Genomic DNA, 19,871 nt, shown 5'->3' with positions numbered 1-19,871 from the left:
ATAACAGAGGCGCCCTGAGGATCCAAGCTGGGGCGGTGCCAAGGGCTGGCAAGTGAGGTTGGGACAACAGAAGTCAAACGTGCCGTCCTTCCAGATCCCGGCGCTTATGGCGGAAGCCACTCCGGGTGAGAAATCCTAACAGTCATAATGGCATAACAAATAAACATCGGCAAAACAGCAGTCTGCCAACGACGTGCTTCCCTACACAGACGTCCTCCCGTCTCCACACTCTAGAGGGGAGAGGCGGGACAAATGCTGCCTCCGCAGATTTTGGAAATCCGGAAGGGAGCCTCCGAGCCCAGGTCCCGGGCTGGCAGGGGTCTCGCCGGCGCTTGGACCTCGGCTCCCACCCCCGAGCCCACTGCGGCCCCAGAGCCCCGGGAGGGGCCGGGCACTTCCTCTGCCCTCCGGCCTGGGGCAGGGGCCGGGAGGCGGTGGGAGTGCAGCCGGGACGGCACCGCCCGAGGGGGCGGGCCCCAAACTTTCGTGCTGGTTGAAAGCTGCTGGCGCGGCGGGGCGGACTCCACCCCTGCCCGGCAGCCCAGCGCCTCCGGCCGCACATCCAGCTCTCTGCGCAGCCCGCCGCGCAGCCCGCCGCCCCAGCCATGGCGAAGCCCCTGACGGACCAGGAGAAGCGGCGGCAGATCAGCATCCGCGGCATCGTGGGCGTGGAGAACGTGGCAGAGCTGAAGAAGAGCTTCAACCGGCACCTCCACTTCACGCTGGTCAAGGACCGCAATGTGGCCACCACCCGCGACTACTACTTCGCGCTGGCGCACACGGTGCGCGACCACCTGGTGGGGCGCTGGATCCGCACGCAGCAGCACTACTACGACAAGTGCCCCAAGGTAACCGGGGGCGGAAGGGCGGGCCGGGGTCCAGCCCGGAGTCAGAGTCTCCGGCCGCGGCCGGGCGGGACGGGGTGGAGAACCCCTCAGAGTGGTCCCTTGCACCCGGTCCTTGCCCCGAAGTCCAGAGGAGACGTGTCTAGGCTGTGGGCGGGCAGCCTGGGGGACAGATTCGGCCTCCCCACCGACGCCGAACTCGTGTCTCCGAGGTGCCACCCGCCAGTGTCCCGCCCAAACCACTGTGCCGTCAGCCCCTGGAAACTGCCTGGTGGGCAGAAGCCCAGGCCCCTCTCGCCTGTTCACTTCACAAACTTTTTTGGAACTTTGACTCTCAGCATTTAATCAAGAGGTGACGGGGGCCTCTTGTCCTGTATGCTGGACACTGTTCTCTGCCCTGGGCACTCAGCCCTAAACAAAAGGGACAAAAATCTTGCCTTGCTGGAGCTTGGTATTTTGGGAGGGGAGACAAACGCCGAGCTGGGAAAAGGTCGTTAAGTCTCAGGCCTCTGGGAGTGGCTAAGTGTGGTGCAGAGGAGGGGCAGGGTCCCGCTCCAAGCGTAGAGCTCCGCCCACCCATTCTCCTGAGTGGGTGTAGCTCCTGGAATTCCGTGAGTCTTGCGCAAAGGCGGCCCAGGGCCAGGCAATGCCCTGGACTCATACTCCCCGAAGACACACACTCCCCCCACCCTTAGCCCTTCCACCCCCGAGGCCTGCCCCCAGAGCTGCTGAGGAAGGCTGGTCAGGGACCGCCTCCATCCACGGCGTGGGGGCGGGAGCAGAGACCTCGTTAGGGTGATTTTGGACCTACAGAGGGACAATATCTCTGCCTGACAGTTTGCGAAGAGGGCGAGAGGCATTGGGGAAGGACTGGGGAGGGCATGGCACGGAGAGGGATTGTGTGCAGGCTGGAGTGAGGGTGGGTGTGAGTCTCTATTGGGAGAGGAAGCTGGAGAAGCCAGGTGGAGACATATTGGAAAGAATAAAAGATTGGGATACATCCCAGGGGCAGTGGGAAATATATATAAACATTTATTAGAACTTTTTAATTATGTAAAGGTGTGAAGAAGAAAAAAAGGTCTATAATCCCAGTGCCCAAGAAACCCCGTAGGAATTTTTAAGAAAGGAAATAAATGTAAATTCTCATAGTAAGAAATTGCAACTGTAACAGCTTTCAAATGGAAAGTAACTCTTCTTCACCCCAAAGACCTAGGCCTCCACCAAGGTAGCAACTGCTAAAATGTATCCTTAAAAATTTAAATGCACCTTAGAAAACACTTTATGTATACATATATTTACTGTTTTGTTGTTTTGTTTTGTTTTGTTTTGTTTTGTTTGAGACAGAGTCTCACTCTCGCCCAGGCTGAAGTGCAGTGGCGCCATCTTGGCTCACTGCATCCTTCGCCTCCAGGATTGAAGCGATTCTCCTGCCTCAGACTCTCGAGTAGCTGGGACTACAGGCTCCTACCACTACACCTGGCTAAGTTTGTATTTTTAGTAGATACAAGGTTTCACCATGTTGGCCAGGCTGCTCTCAAACTCCTGGCCTCAAATGATCCTCCCTCCTTGGCCTCCCAAAGTGCTGGGATTACAGGTGTGAGCCACCACACTCGGCCACTATCTTTTAAAAATTTATTTACACAAAGGGAATGCTACTAAGTACGCCATACTGCGCCTCTCATTAAAAATTATTTTTAACAATTTTAAGCGGAAGGGTGGGACACTGAGCATATATTAGAAACACACACTCATGCCTCTGTAACATTTAGCATCATAGAGCACCAGAGAATCTTGTATGTTTTTCCTTCAGTGGCTTATGCTGTGCTTTATGGTTTTCCTGGTTCTCCGGCCAGTTTCTTCACTGGGCTGTCCTTTTCTACGTGAGTGCAGGTATAAGCCAGGAATTCCGACGTGTGTAAATTCTGATAGCGATACACTGGGGATTCGACAATGAACATGTTTCATTCCACACGTGCTCATCAAATATCTACTCCATCACAGTCGTCTGTCTAAACAGGATGGTTCCTGCCCTCACAAAGTAGAGCCAGTAGGTGTGTCCAAGCTCCTCTCCCACCTCCCTTGCTCTCCAATAATTGTGCAGATGAATCCCAAATATGGATCCCTAGTCTGAATTCCTTTTCTAACTCTATGCGTACATTTCTGAGTGTTTAGCGAACATATCTAGATATCTTCCTATTTCCTCAAACTCAGCACGTTAAAAACTCAAACCATTATTTTTCCCAATCCTGCCCCATCTTCCGTGTTTTGTTTTGTTTTGTGACAGAGTCTCACTCTGTCACCCATGTTGGAGTGCAATGATGCAATCTTGGCTCACTGCAACCTCCGCCTCTCGGGTTCAAGTGATTCTCCTGCCTCAGCCTCCTGAGTAGCTGGGATTACAGGTGCATGCCACCATGCCCAGCTACTTTTTGTATTTTTAGTAGCGACAGGATTCCACCATTTGGACAGGCTGGTCTCGAACTCCTGACCTGGTGATCCACCCACCTCGGCCTCCCCAAAGTGCTGGGATTACAGGCATGAGCCACCACGACTGGCCTCTGTGTTTTTTGTTTTCATGCCATTGTCATCTTGACAATCCAGACGCAAACTTTATTCTCACTTTTTGCCGTTTAACTGTTTGCCAATTTCTGTTGATTTCTATAGGTTCCCTTGAATGATGTGCTCTCCTCCATTATCTCTTCCTGCCTTGGTGAGGCTCTAGCTACCCATTTGTTGCAGCTGACTTCACGTGGTTATTTTGCTTTCCACAAGTGGTAAAACTGGCAGCCTGAGGCTGAATAAGGATAGCAGACATACTTTGTTGGCCAAGACATTTTTCAGGAGTTTAATTTTTAGCGCCTGTGGTCAGGACTTGCACACTCCATTTCTTAGCCCAGTACTCTTCTTTGTTTTATGTGACCTCAATTACACATTTATTTTCTCTGCCTAGCTCCTGAAGGCATTTGAGTATATGATCCCATCTCATTCTGTGCACTGTGGTCTGCTCAAGCTTCCTAAAACAACACATCTTGCCCCTGCTCAGTTATCATTGGCTCCTCTTGCCTGCCATAGAACTTAAGCAAGTATTCGAAAGCACTTCTCAGTCCAGGTGGGCCTGTTCTTCCCTTGTTATCTTCCATTACCCTCTGTACCCACCTTGCTCTCCCAACAAACCAATCTCCACTCTGGGCCCCTGATTCACTTGCAGTGTCCTTCCTACCACATTTCTGTGCTCAACTCTTGCCTGTCCTGCAAGTCTCAGGTTTATTGACAGGTGTTCCAGAGGTCTTCCCAGAAGTACCCAGGCCCTCTGACTAATGCTGGGGATAAAAATAAAACATACAATTTAAAAATATTTGTTATATCTTTATTTTATTTTACAAGCCTTTTGAAAATATCCACTTTTTACATAAAATACTAGTAATCATAGTACATGCATGTAATTTATAAAGTATATTGGAGATGCTCATATATTTTACTATCAGGCATATGTAACAAATATTTAGAGACCAGTAAGTAAGAGTATGGCCAAGATCTATTTTTTGAAGTCTTATATATTCCCAAATATAAGGAGAGATTACCTCTAAAAAGTTATTTGTGAGAAAACAGGGAATCACCTTACGTTCCTGTCCTTATAAAGTCTGTCATGCAAGGAAGTATTTTCTCATTTACTTTATTCTGAGCAACCACATATTTCTCAAGAGAGACTTTGAAATATTTTTAAGAAGACTTAAGTTCGTGCTAATGTGGAATCATTAAAAAGGAGGCAAATTTAATACAGATGTAGTCATTATTCCTGGGGGTATAACCTCACAATTGCAAGTGTGGAATATATACTATATAAACAAGCTTTTTGTAGATTACTTAAAAGAAAAAGGCAAAACATCATGGTTATAGAGATAATGAAAATACACACATGGAAGGATTTCTTTAAACTGGGTAATACTATGCAAATGGGTATTTGTGGCTGAAGATACTATTACCTGTGACAGCGGTCATCACGTACTAGAGCACCAGCCATTGCCTATGTCTGCCCCAGAGAAGGTACTTTTATCCAATCATTCGAAGGTATCTAATAGCTGGTGAGGGTTCTAGTAACAGCATTATAGACATTCAAACAACTTGGATGAAAACGAAGATGATGTGTTCTGGAAAGCAGTGTTAGGTGGCCCGTTGGGTCATGGATGTTGACCATTTGTTGTGAAATTTAGAACTCAGTTGTTCATAAAAGGAAAATGGGAAAGAATGAAATTTCCAAGTTGACGTTTTCAAATAATATTTTGTTTTAAATATTTGTGTGTAACTAGTATGTTAAATATGATAATAGGCCTTTATTAGACTGAATTCTATTCACAGTTTTTTTTTTTTGATTGGCCAAATTATTATTTTTTCTTTTTTTACTTCTTATCTTATGGAAATGGGGCAATCCCTAAAATTTGAGGTAACCGTATTGGTGCATTTACAGATTTTTGCCATTTTGTTTTGTGTCTAGTAGAGAAGAGAGGATAAATGATTGGAGAATAAGATATTGTAACAGGGGGCAATGAAGTTACTCACTGGTGCTATTTTTTTTTTTAGCTAGTAAACTGTGCTGTATATAAAGAAGGTTTTCAGCAGGTCCGAACTTTGTACCTCTCACCTTCAACTCTGATGATATTTGCCTGACTTTTACCATGTCAAAGGCAAATAATGTCTAAGTCAATAGAGAAATTTCCAATTTCAATAAGAACAAACACCAATAAACCTTAGGTAGTCTTCTTGTTCATAAGGAACTTGCCAGTAAATAGACTTTATAGAAAAATTTGATTCTAAAATTAATTGTAGGCCGGGCGCTTGGCTCGCGCCTGTAATCCCAGCACTTTGGGAGGCCAAGGCAGGCAGATCACCTGAGGTTAGGAGTTCAAGACCAGGCTGGCCAACATGGCAAAACCTTGTTTCTACTAAAAATACAAAAATTAGCTGGGCATGGTGGCAGGCGCCTGTAGTCCCAGCTACTCAGGAGGCTGAAGGAGAATTGCTTGAACTAGGAGACAGAGGTTGCAGTGAGCTGAGATCGCGCCACTGCAGTCCAGCCTGGCCGACAGAGGGAGACTGTGTCTCAATCAATCCATAAATAAATAAATAAATAAATTAATTAATTAATTAATAAAACTGTAAAATTTCTTACAGTAATCAGCCAAGGAGGAATATTTTCTACCCATGCGGTGTGTGGGAGTTAATCTTTGTGTTTCTTGGATGACTTGAGATAGTCATAGCCAACTCAACTTACCGGCACCCACCAAGGTGCCCTATAAATATTTTATTAATGAATGGTGAGCTATGGCCGTCTGACTTCTGTTTGCCCAAAACCTATGCTTTATTCATGAGGCTCATGATCAGGAGAGGGAAAAAACGCAAAACATTGAATCTACTTAGATGAGTTTGCTTTTTTTCTCCCCGGGGTAAAAAATACTGAATTACTTTACCAAAAATAGTGCTTTGCCAAAACCTGTTGTCAGTAACACTTTTATTTAGTCCTTCATACATCTCTATAGGAGTGTTAGTGGAAAGGAGTCGCCATCCCAGACCCCAAGAGAGGGTTCTTGGATCTCGCACGAGAATTTGAGGCAAATCCATAGAATAAAGTGAAAGCAAGTTTATTAAGAAAGTAAAGGGGCCGGGCGCAGTGGCTCGCGCCTCTAATCCCAGCACTTTGGGAGGCCGAGGTGGGCGGATCACCTGAGGTCAGGAGTTCGAGACCAGCCTGACCAACATGGAGAAACCCCATCTCTACTAAAAATAGAAAAATTAGCTGGGCATGGTGGCGCATGCCTGTAGTCCCAGCTCCTCGGGAGGCTGAGGCAGGACAATCTCTTGAACCCAGGAGGTGGAGGTTGCAGTGAGCTGATATTGGACCATTGCACTTCAGCCTGGTGACAGAGCAAGACTTTGTCTTTAAAAAAAAAGAAAATATTTTGAAATATTTTTAAATATCTTAAGTCCATGCTAATTTGGAATCATTAAAAAGGAGGCAAAGAAAACCTTTTATCAGCAAGGTTTCTGTGACCTGTATCTTGTGCAGACCTCCTATTTCATCCTGTGACTTAGAATGCCAAACCTTCTGAGAATGCAGCCCAGTAGGTCTCAGCCTTATTTTACCCAGCTCCTATTCAAGATGGAGTCACTTTGGTTCAAACACCTCTGACAGGAGTCTCATTCGAAACTGTGGTGACATAGTCCTACCTGTTTGTTTCTTATTGGTGACCTAACACATGACCTTGTGTTTTTATGTTAAGTAAGGTTGATCTCTTAGGGGAAACATTATCTCTCTTTTCTTTATTTCAGAGGGTTTATTACCTCTCTCTGGAATTTTACATGGGCCGAACATTACAGAACACCATGATCAACCTCGGTCTGCAAAATGCCTGTGATGAGGCCATTTACCAGGTACATTGTTCCTAGATTTCTCTCATCCTGTCTCTTTAAATTTCATGTGCACTTCAGGAAACTTGGGGACGTTGCACAAAAAAATAAAGTAAAATAAGAGTGAAAAATCGCCTCTATAGATGTGGCTATTACAAACTTTTAGAAATATACATCACTGGTAATCTCTCATTTAAGAGGAACAACCAGAAAAAGTTAGATAATTCGTTATGACTCATGAGAATTTTCTTTTGCAATCAAAGTCTTTGACAGCATTCCTCACAAATTACATTTCGAAATTAGTGTCTGAACAAGCCTTTTAAAAGTACTTGAGTCTTCTGCTATCAGAATCACAATCTTTACTTTGGGCTTCTATCTCATTTTTAAGAAATGATCAAACTTTGTTATTCATGTATCAAGGCAATTTGTGAAAATGATCAGCTTTAAAAATTCTGTTGTCATACTTTCTCTGTTGCTTAATGAGATGTAAAATACACTTCCTCTTTAAAGGAGAAGCTTGAAGTCTTAACCCTAATGTGCTAAGTTGTTTTCATGAATATATTTAACTTTTTCTTTCCTGAGCTTCAGGCACCTTCATACCCAAAACAGGTAGCCCTTAACCTTTTTGATGTGGTTGAAAGGAGCAATGTGTATTTGCAAAGACACATTCTAAATGAGAGACTGTTCAAACTTTTCATTTCCTTTGCCATGGGATTGTCCCCTCATGTGTCCTTCGCTCAAGAACATATACGTCTACAACCAGGTCATAGCTAACTCACATACATGTGGGTTAGGTGGAGTATTTCCTGTGAAAGAACCCCTGCGGGTCCTCTCCATGTCCCTTCCCTCTCCTTCCCCTAATATCAGCTGAAAATAACATCTCTCCCTTGGAGTAGCCTATAGCCAGGCAGGGTGATGTGATCCATGTCTACTTGCTCAAAATTTATATCATACCTTTTTTTTTTTTTTTGAGACGGAGTCTCGTCCTGTTACGCAGGCTGGAGTGCAGTGGCACGATCTCGGCTCCCTGCAATCTCCACCTCCCAGCCTCAGCCTCCTGAGTAGCTGGGATTACAGGCATGCACCACCTTGCCCAGCTCATTTCTGTATTTTTAGTAGAGATGGGGTTTCGCCATTTTGGCCAAGCTGGTCTCGAACTCCTGACCTCAGGTGATCCACCCACCTTGGCCTCCCAAAATGCTGGAATTACAAGTGTGAGTCACCGTGCCAGCCTATATCACGCTTTAGACTTACGTTTTTAGAATTTAAAAATTCTGAGTGTTAGCACCAGCAGTTGGCTTACACCAGGAACCTAGTAAGCTCTAATCTGCAGAGAGCAAATTTGAAAGGCCCTTTAACACTGAACAGAAGCATAACCAAGGTTGAACTCGTAAGATACAGTTGTCAAGACCTGTGTGACAGGTAGGAATCCAAACAGGTGCCATGGAAACTGGGGCACAACTTCAAGCACTAGTGCATCTTCCACATATGTCTTCAAATGTGCAAATTATTTTTCCATTTAAAAAAAATACCCAGTTTCATGGGTTGCCTAACTTCAGATAAGAACCCAGTTGTTTCACAATAGGCCACCTTTAGCCATGCCTGGGCTAGATTAGCATCTAGTCAGGATGGAACAAGTCATTTGCCTGACCAACAATTCTTTCATCGTAAAATGAGCAATCCAATGTGATCTCCAGGGCTGCAGAGCTCTGTCATGAGTGCCCAGTGGTGCTGTGGACTCTGCTGTGTGATCCCCAGCACTTTGGGGCAGGGAGCTAGCTGGCAATCAGTCCCATCCGTGCCCAAGTTCACAGATGCTATTTGGCTTCCCACAGCCTCTTATCCACCCCAGGGAAAAGTAAAGGATTTTACCCCATCCAGCTGGATTGCAGGACTGCAGTTTCCCTGCCTGCTGTCAGGACCCAGGTCTCCGGGGCAGTAACTGGTTTTGAGTTAACAACTTTTGACCCTACTGAGTAAATATGCTGTGGTCATGAAAAGATGAACTTTAGTCCATTCTGGAACGTCTGACCTGAGACCTTTTGGTCATTTTCAAAATCCCTCAGTCCAATTAATATCAGCTTGGTACTGGACTGTTTCTGAGGTTTTAACCCTACTGTACACACACACACACAATTTTTTTTAATGATAATAGCTAACATTTATTGAGGGATATCTGCCCAAGAATAGTTCTAAATGCTTTGTTTGTATAATCTCATTTAATTCACGGCAATCATCAGTGAGGTAGGTACTGTTAGCCTCCACTTTTTTAAATAGGAAAATTGAGGCATAGAGTTAGTAGCTTGCCCAGGGTCATGTAAGAAGTAACAGAGTCAATAATGGACTTTTAGAGCTTACACTTTTCTCCATGCTGCAGCTGCACCATCTCATACAGTTTGCCTCTGCAGTCAGTATCTGATGCCAGAACAAGCTGCAAGGGAGCTGACGCTAGATTAGGTACACAGCTAAACCTGAATACCTTTACCCAGAGCTGAAGGAAATGGCTGTCCCTCTGAATGGCCTGAATTTTTATCTGCTTCCAATATTGTTTTCCTTTCATTACCAGCTTGGATTGGATATAGAAGAGTTAGAAGAAATTGAAGAAGATGCTGGACTTGGTAATGGTGGTCTTGGGAGACTTGCTGGTAAGTGACATTGTGAGTGTATTATATTGTCTGGCCGATTGAAGACATCTCAGATGCCATGCATGACCATGCTTGGAAGAACCAGGCAGGCTTCCTAGAAGAAGCGCAAGGTATGACCTGGTTGTAGATGTATTTGTTCTTGAGTTTGCACTTTGGTTTGATCAATTCTAGACAAATAGTAGAGACGGGAACTTGAACAAAAGAGACACTGCTTAAAACTCAGTTAACCAGATCTTTCCTATGCACTTAAGAGTATGTTAAATGTTAACACACTAAAAAATTTATTATGCTAGCACCCCCTTTGATCACTACCCCAGTTCTGTGCTCCTCCCTATAGGGGGTCATAGGGAACAGTTTAGTATTTAGAATTCCAGACCTTTTTTCTGCATATTCATTCACATTATATACATATGTACACACAAACACACACACACACATATATATACACACACATACACACACACGTAAATGTCTGGAATATATATCTTCCAGACCTTTTTTCTACATACTTACACACACACATACACATATATATATTCATAGAAAATATTTAATTTTTTAAAAAATAAATGGTATCACACTGTATGGCTTTAATACAATGTGATTTCTTTTTTAATTTGGAGATCTATCCAGTAAAGTACGTCTAGGTCAAAAGTAGTGCCTTTACTTCACTATTATTTGTTCAAAGCTTCTCAATTCACATCCTTGTGTGGCATGACCTAAGTTAAGTTGCTGTTGTTTTATTTTATTTTATTTTTTCAGTGGTAGACTCCAGGTCAGAGGCATGACCCCAGTTGGTCAACCATTGTCTTGCCTTTTGCACTTGACTGCTTGATTGACTAGTGGGCAATGATACACTAATATTATTGGTATGATTTTGTTAATAATGTCCTTTTTGTGTGTGGATACAATTTGAGTTCTTTGCTTTTTTCAGGGAATAATTTTTCAGCAAATATATAGGAAAGCACTAAAAATACAATACCAGCTCCATTAGTTTAGAAAATACACATCTCTATAACCAAGTAATTCCACTTGATATCTACCCTAAAGAAGCACACACATAAGAAGACATGTGGGGAAAATAATTGTTACAGTGTAGTTTATAAAAGTACTACACTGATTGTTGAAGAACAAAATTGACCTAGATGTACTTTCCTAGCTAGATCTCCAAATTAAAAGCGAAATCAAATTGCATTAAAGCCATACAGTGTGATACCATTTGTTTTTTAAAAATTAAATATTTTCTGTGACTATATATGTATGTGTCTGTGTGTGTGTAAATATATAGGAAAAAGATCTGGAAGATATATATTCCAGACATATATGTGTGTGTGTGTGTGTATATATGTGTGTGTGTACATATGTATATAATGTGAATATGTAGAAGAAAAGGTCTGGAATTTTAAATACGAAACTGTTCCCTACGACCCCCTGTAGGGAGGAGTGCAGAACTGGGATAACGATCAAAGGGGATGCTGGCATAATAAATTTTTTTGTCTGTAACTTTTAATATTTTTAAGGAAGATGCATTAATGTATTATTTGTGAAATTTAAATTTAATAATAAAAATGTACTACCACACATGTATCAGATTGTATTCTATGAAAAATAATTATCTCCTCTCTTTTAGAAATTGTTCAAAAATCTTCTGATTTTGCATACACTCAAGTTACTAGAAAGCCATTTGCATCTGTTTCATTTTTTTCATCCTTAGTACATTAGTCACAGTGTGCTTTAACATTGCCATTAATAATGAACAAAACAAAATAAAACAATGCCTGTGGGATACTTGCCACCTTCCTGTGAAGTTAATTATCAGACAATTTAGTAGGCTTTCTATGGGGCTGCAGGAAGGCCAGCAGTGCTGATGCACATCTGAGAATAAGAACCAGCCTGCCTACCTTTTATGTGAAGCCCAAGCCCTCAGTCTTTGTTAGCTAGGTTAACTCTGTGTCTGACATTCATGACATCGCTCCTTGAGTTGACTGATGAAGTCAGAGTGAAGAGGCTGATGAAGCTGAGAATTCTCATTAGATGATCTCATCTAAGTTGGGACCCCCTCTAAAGATAATCTGATCAGGACTCAGGAAAAGCTGAAGAGCCACAGCTCAAAGAGAACAGGAATGGGAGCAGAGCCAGGCCATATGTGAGCACAGGGATTGGCGATGTAAGAAAAACTTGAAAGCCTAGGCCATTTGTGTTTGTGGATCTCTGTTTTAAGGGCTGTACCACCAACCTCATTCAGTCCCTTTCTGTTTGATCTACAGCTTTTAATATTCTTGTCAGTTTTAATTCCTACTGTACACTTCCTCATTCTGTGTATATTTCTCAGCTTAAATTCCTGGGAGGGACAATCTGATTAGTGTAACGCCTTAGTTTTCATCCAGCCACAAGACAGATCCTTACCCAGCCTGTTGGTTAACTGTTCTGGATCAGATGCCCTGTCATTAAATAACAGAAAACCTAGCAAAAATGCTTCAATCAAAAAGGACATGTGTTATCATATAACAAGAACTCCAGAGGTAAGGCCATTCCAAGACTGGTTTATTCAGCAGCAGGAGTATAGCAGGACTCCAGGTCTCTGGTCCTTTTGTCTTTCCCCTCATGGAAAAAAGACAGTGGCAGCAAGGAAAATCTTTCCCAGAATTCTCCTATACCCAACAGACTTTCTAGCACCTCTCATCTGATTGAATGTCATTGTATGCCCACGGAGAAGGAAATACAATTGCTATGATTGGCTTAGCAGATTAGACCAATCCAGCAAGATTCACTTCCTGGTTCAGCCTCCCTGAAGCATATGATCACCTAATATCTGAACAACAGTGGAATTCCATTAGCCAGGAAGAAACAGAGCTGGCCACAGAATATCTTGTCAGTCAGTTGCTGGAAGGGAATGGGACACATAAAAGTTATACTCTCCTGGGACTGTCTTTTCCAGTGGGGTGAGTCTTAGGGGAGGATAGAGACAGCTTCCCTTAGAAAAGGCAGTGTGGGGACAATAATCGACATTATCTGGTGCAGGTTGGCTTCTTTATCTGTTCTCAAACAAAATGTACACAATAGTTATTTCTAGATGGTGAGATCATAGATGAGATTTTCTTCTTTATACATTTTTGCATTTTCTAACTTTTCTATAGTATTAATTTTATAATTAGAAATGAGTTATTTTTAAAAATCAATACCCATTGTGCAGTAGTATCTGTGCTTTAGAATACAAATGTGGTTCTTCATATAGCAATGTTTTGTGGCTGCCATGTGTTTTAGGGAAAGACTGGAAATTTTGACTCAGCTTAATGACTCTATCTTTTGCCTGTGCTCTGTTGAATGTAGCCTGCTTCTTGGATTCCATGGCAACCCTGGGACTTGCAGCCTATGGATACGGCATTCGGTATGAATATGGGATTTTCAATCAGAAGATCCGAGATGGATGGCAGGTGTGTCAGCCATCTTTTTAAATTTTGTCATTAAGGTACTTCTCTTTCATGGTGCTCTGGATGATTTATAATATATGGACCTTTAACATAGAGCTGTACTAATTTCTCTGGCATTTGGTTGGTATCAGTGAGTTCTATCTATCCATCTTCCCACTTCAGAATGTATGTTCCCCAAGAACAGAGAGCCTTCCAGTATCACTCATCACCAGATCCATTGCACTGAGGGCAGTGGCTGACGCACAGGGTGCTCTGAAAATATATATCACTGACTGCCTGATTGTGGAGCACCTACAATGTGTGATGTTCCATTCTCTGCAGCAGTCATAATGGAGGAGCACATCTTTGACTCATGATCTCAGCCAAGAACCCTTGATAATAGGAAGCACATTGCCATTTTGTAGGTGAGAACACTGAGTCTCTGAGGAAGTAAAGTTACCTCAGATCACACTGCTGGCCAATACATGTCTGTATCCCCAGATTCCCAGGACCATATTCAGTATTCTATTCTACACTCAGAGTCTTGCCTTCTTTAATATGCCATGGTTACAAGACAAACCAAGTGTCCTGATTTTTTTATAAGATGAAATCAGACAGTGTTGTTAACTGTTATAGCAAATAAATCTGGCACGCATTTAATATGTATAATTACACTGCCCCATAGAAATTTGTACAAATCTATCCAAATGACACTACTTTTACTTTATATAATCAAACCAGATTGTTAGGTACTTATTTTTTTTTATCTCTGGTAACTGTTTGAGTCTACAGTCGCCCTAGTGTGGACAGTTTTTGCTAATACTAAGTGTGATTTAGGCTTCCTCTCTCCCTATTTTTGTCTCATACATACACCATTGACAGAAATATATATCTTCAGTTTCCAAAAACCTTGAGCTCTCTGAGCCTTTCCCACACTTATGAGATGAGTCCAACAAGAGAACGCTCAGGGACTGGATGCAGAGACCTAGGCTGTGCCAGGATAAAGGAAGATGACCCGATGAGAATGAGTTTAGTGTCACCACTGCCCTCTTTCCCCTCCCTCAGTATTTGGATTCTTTGTGAACCAAAAAAGGGAGGAACTAAAAAATTTGGTTTGATGAGAGAATGTGCCAAGGAAAAAGACTCAGGAGAATATTAGGGATAGAGTGGAAAACAAACTTCCACATTTTGCTAAGGACCAGAGCTGTTTATCTTTAGCTACCCCCAAATAAATAAAAACTGAGAGGCAGCATCTTGTAGAAGAGAAGCCTGGGTCCTAATTTCTCATTTGAGACCTAATGTCAACTTAGGAGACCTGATTACTTTTATGAGGTATGCTGCCTCAATTAGGTTACCAAACTTCCCTGAACCTCAGTTTTCTCAATGGCAAAATGGAGATATAAACTCTACAGAATTATTATAAAAACATGTAAAATATCTGGCACACAATAAAATGCTAATATTAGTAAGCACACAATAAAATGCTAATTTTGCCTAAGAAAAGGAGGATGCTTTAATAAATTGTGCTATTCTATAATAAAATATTAGTGAAGCCATTCATATTATATTTTTAATTAATTTTAACAAAATAGGAAATCATTGTGTTACCTATAAGTAGAGGATATAGAGTTATAAGGGTAATAAAACCTCAGCTATCCAGAGAAGGCCAGAAAGATAAAGGAAAAGTGCTAGAAAAAAATACATCAAAGCTTCAACAGAAGTTGTCTCTGGAAGATGGGCAACTTTTACTGTCTTCTATGTACTCTTCTACATACCTCATTTTCTGTAAGAAATATATATACTATCTTCTATTTACTCTTCTACATGTTTTAGATTCCATAAATAATGTGTATTTTGTAATCATTAAAAGTTATAAAAATGAAATAGGTTGTTCCTCTCCCCAGTGGAGTAACCTAGAGTTCCATGTTGAGAGCCTATTTAGCAGGCATGTCCAGGACAACCAACACTTTGACACAACCTAACCAAACAACACATGGTATCTAATTTTAGCCTTGGAAAAGGATACCGTGTGCTACTCACTATACTCCAGAATTTCCAAGGATCTCATTTCTTATCTCTTAACTACTATCAGATGGAAGATTTAAAAGAAACTCAGAAAACAAATCTCAATTTTTTTTTTTGTCTCAGGTATATTTTCCCCTTACGTTTTATGAAGGGTCACTGTTATCACACCTACCTTTGCTCTTTTTAAATGATCTTTGTTCCAGGAAACTATCTCTTTCTCTCCTATCAGACCAAGAAAGCATGTATTCCAGTGTTCTTTAAAAAGAAAAATAAAGAAAGACCAAATAGGTTTTGCTCATTCAAAATATTGCAAAGCTGGCCAGGTGCAGTGGCTCACGCCTGTAATCCCAGCACTTTGGGAGGCCGAGGTGGGTGGATCATTTGAGATCAGGAGTCCGAGACCAGCCTAGCCAACATGGTGAAACCCCCGTCTCTACTAAAAATACAAAAATTAGCCAGGAGATAGTGGCGCGTGCATGTAATCCCAGCTACTTGGGGGCTGAGGCAGGAGAATCACTTAAGCCTGGGAGGCGGAGGTTGCAATGAGCTGAGATAGTGCCACTGCACACCAGTCTGGGCAAGTGAGTGAGACCCTGTCTCAAAAATAAAATAAAATAAAATAACATAAGATAAAAGAAAATAAATTCCAAAGCTAACCTTATCAACCATCATCACTTCTTTCATTATGACTTGAAATTGAATCAGAAGGGTATATAATTTTACTTACCACCTCCATTGTTTACTGGAATGGGATTTTAACCGTCAAACATAAAATATATCATACCATAAAAAAGAAATTATTTCCATAAAAAGCAAAAAGCATCTGTCAAGAAAGCAGCAGGCCTTTTCAGAGTATAGTCATGCCCCCACTCACACGTAACACTGTTCTTACAAAGGCAGATTTGGAGAAGGCTGATGAAAATTCCACATGCTGGGAAGATTTTTAAAGGTTGATGGGCTTTTAATTTTTGAGTCTCTTCAAGGAAGATTTGCAGGCGTGGAGTGTTCATCGTGCACACCCTGAGGAAAATAATTGTATTGCTAAAATTCTATATTTACCATCTCCTCTCATGGGGAGTGCAGTAACAGTCCTCTATGAAAATAGCTGGCCCCTAGGAGGAAGTGGGGGGAAAGACAATTGCAACAACCTCACAGAAGTTTCACAATCACACCAAAGCCCTGGGTGGAAAGGCACTCACAGTATGTATCTCGGAGCTGGATCCAAGTGGCTTCTGCAACCCTTCTCTTGCCTCTTAGCACCCACACCAAGTTCGTGACAGCCAGTCATGCGTGATTCACATTACCCAGCAAGCTTCTAATTATCATTGTGGAATTCTTGGTGTGCCACAGAAACATTTATCAGTTATTATAACATCAGAAAGCCAAGTTCATGGGCTCTCCTGATGACTGTTCACTGGTTCTTTGTGGACTCTGTATCCCACAGGTGCAGAGAAGAGCATTTCTTAGAATTCAGTCGACAGAGTCCCCTGGGCTGACCTCTCCATCCCTGCTGGCTGGGACAGATTCCATTGAGTCATTCCTCTAAAGAAATGCCTAGTCCAGCTGCCACCTGCACCCAGGTTGGCTCTTTTACTCCACAGATCCACGCTTGCTTTCTTCAGCCCCGTGCAGCCTCTGGGATGAAACAGCTCTGACAGCTCACTTGGATATAGATGAAAGTTCTCCCACCTTGGCCCCCCACCCCTACCCCTTCATATGATTGGCATGTTAGTGCATTTGGGGATCACTGGCTACATGGAAACCTAAATTTACAGATGAATTTGTAAATTCATTGGAAGAAAGCAAGGTAGAGAGAAGGTTTATCACCATCTTGCAGCTTCTGTAGATTTAGTGGAGGCAGCAAGGGATAGTTCTCTCCTCCTCAGATCTACTCAGGTCAACTTGTTGTTATGAAACACTTGTTTCTCAATCTACCTTAAAAACAAGCCTTATAAAATTGATAGAATTATTCACCGATTCTCTATTGAATCAGCGGGAGATTCACAATAAAGAACAGCAAGCAAATAAACTCTCCTACGAGTTGTTAGCCCCATGAAGCTAAAACCAATCATTTACTTGGCAGGAAAAAAATTCAACCAACATTTGATGGCATTAAAAATCTCATGTAAGAGTGTACCCTCAAAAGAGCAAATGTGGCTTATCGTGGTGGCTCACGCCTGTAATCCCAGCACTTTAGGAGGCCGAGGCAGGCAGATCACGTGAGGTCAGGAGTTCAAGATCAGCCTGGTCAACATGGTGAAACCCCGTCTCTACTAAAAATACAAAAATTAGTTGTGTGGTGGCGGGCACCTGTAATCCCAGGTACTTGGGAGGCTGAGGCAGGAGAATCACTTGAATCTGGGAGGCAGATGTTGCAGTGAGCCAAGATTGTGCCACTGGACTCCAGCCTGGGCGACAGAGCAAAACTGTGTCTCAAAGAAAATGAAAATAAAAATAAAAAGAGTAAATGCAACCTCTGACTTCCACAGGAGTCAGGGACTGAGCCCACAGGAGGAAGTTCAGTGCCCATCCTCTCTTATCTGAGCATTTCAGGCTTCTTGGCGGCAGGACAGTATATCATCCTGCTGCATTTCTCAGCAAAAAAATATGTCATCAGTTCTCCTGTGGTCATGAGTTTTCAGAGGAAAACTGTTTCTGCCTCATCGTCTTCCTATTTCATACAATACCTTCAGATGGGTTTTACCACAGCCCTGCGTGCTGAAACGAGGCAAACAGGCCTATGGTTCTTTCCTGTTACAGGAAGCAGTGTTCACATTGCTCAGTATTTTAAAACCCAAAATTGGCCCTTGCCTAAGTGCAGCATAAAGTATTTTGTAAGTCAAGATGTTTTGATCCTTTGTTGATGTCATCATTTTATTTATTATAGCATTTCTAGTTATGAACCCAAGTTAATGGACTTTTTCTTTTTCTTTTTTTTTTGAGACAGAGTCTCACTCTGTCTCCCAGGCTGGAGTGCAGTGGTACAATCTCTGCTCTCTGCAACCTCTGCCTCCCAGGTTCAAGTGATTCTCTTGCCTCAGCCTCCTGAGTAGCTGGGATTACAGGCACCCGCCACCATGCCTGGCTAATTTTCGTATTTTTAGTAGAGACGGGGTTTCACCATGTTGGCCACGCTGGTCTCAAACTCCTGACCTCATGATCAGCCCACCTCGGCCTCCCAAAGTGCTGGGATTACAGGCGTTGCCACCACACCTGGCCAAGTTAATGGACTCTTTAACAAGCTTCTTGTCAACTGGCAAACTTCAACTGTTTCTTTATTAATATTTTATTTTATTTTATTTTATTTTACTTTATTTTTTGAGATGGAGTCTCACTCTGTCACCCAGGGTGGAGTGCAGTGGCATGATCACAGCTCAATGTAGCCCTGACCTCCCGGGCTCAAGCAATCCTCCCACCTCAGCTTCCTGAGTAGCTGGGACTACAGGTGCACACCACCACACTTGGCTAATTTTTAAATTTTTTTTAGAGATAGGTTCTCACTATGTTGCCCAGGCTGCTCTCAAACTCCTGGGATCAAGCGACCTTCCTGCCTCAAAAAAATTTTATCTTTGTTCTCTTATGACTGGGATAGCAGAAGTTTAGTTTTTAATTCTGAATTACAGATTACAGTTATTGACTTTGCATTGCCTTGTAGCTCTTGGCTGCTCTTTGTGGGGTTCAGGGACCAGTAGAATCAGGAGCCCCTGGGAGCTTATTAGGAATGCAGAATTTCAGGCCCCTCCCCAGACCTACTGAGAATCTGCATTTTAAGAAGATGTGACTTTCTGACGAGCGCAGGTCTCTTTCCAGCCTTCCCTAGGGTTCATCTTGCATCTAATACCTCCTCCTTCCTCCAGTGGCTCTCTAACTCCTAGCTCTTCTAACTAAAGATGTTGTTGCTATGAGTCCCATTTCCATTCATCATTACACTGGTAGTTAATATTAGTGGGAAGCTTACTGGCTTTCTTGATAAACAACACTATCAAAATTTGAATAAGTGAACTTGTATTCATTTCTCTGGCTGTTGACAATAATGTTTAGTCTAAATTCTCAAAAGATAGTGGCTGTGTTTATTTTTGTCTCTTCACACTGTTCCTGAGACAGGCATTACACTCATGTTTAGGTGATCATGAGACGTCCAACATTGTGTTGTAATTCTTAAGCAGTATCTTCTAAAACTAAAGCTGAGTTTTCTAAGAGGTGAATATGAGGTATCAAATAGGTAAAATAACCATATTGGAGATGATCTCATTGACAAAGCTGCTTTTTTTACCCCCTTCTGGCCAGAACACAATTCCATTTTTTAATGTATAGTCATGCACCACATAATGACATTTCAGTCAACAATACAGCACATATGCAGTAGTGGTCCCATAAGATGTTAATGGAGCTGCCCCCTATGGGTGTACCATTTCTTATGTTTTATACTGAATTTTTACTGTACTATTTCTATGTTTAGATACACAAACACCATCGTGTTACCATTACCTATAGTATTCAGCACAGTAACGTGCTGTACAGGTTTGTAGTCTAGGAGCAGGAGG

At 42.4% G+C, this 19,871-nt stretch overlaps 1 protein-coding gene across 4 annotated transcripts in view; it reads left to right on the top strand.

Moving 5' to 3' along the window:
• The first annotated feature begins 424 nt into the window (after positions 1–424).
• The window catches only part of PYGL (glycogen phosphorylase L), a 39,414-nt gene continuing 19,967 nt past the window's right edge, over positions 425–19,871 (top strand). For 2 of the 4 annotated variants that reach the window (XM_016926075.4, XM_054666548.2), the window contains exons 1-4: positions 446–848; positions 7,170–7,271; positions 9,814–9,892; positions 13,223–13,326. In XM_016926075.4, the coding sequence (XP_016781564.1) occupies positions 606–848; positions 7,170–7,271; positions 9,814–9,892; positions 13,223–13,326 (528 nt within the window). In that variant the 5' untranslated portion in view covers positions 446–605. Of the gene's footprint in view, positions 849–7,169; positions 7,272–9,813; positions 9,893–11,196; positions 12,415–13,222; positions 13,327–19,871 lie in introns of those variants that run through there. The other 2 variants (XM_001145433.8, XM_016926076.4) reach the window with 2 other exon arrangements.

The sequence above is a fragment of the Pan troglodytes genome, chromosome 15, assembly GCF_028858775.2.
Source record: "Pan troglodytes isolate AG18354 chromosome 15, NHGRI_mPanTro3-v2.0_pri, whole genome shotgun sequence".
NCBI lineage: Eukaryota > Metazoa > Chordata > Mammalia > Primates > Hominidae > Pan > Pan troglodytes.
This window is presented reverse-complemented; position numbering and strand designations above follow the sequence as displayed.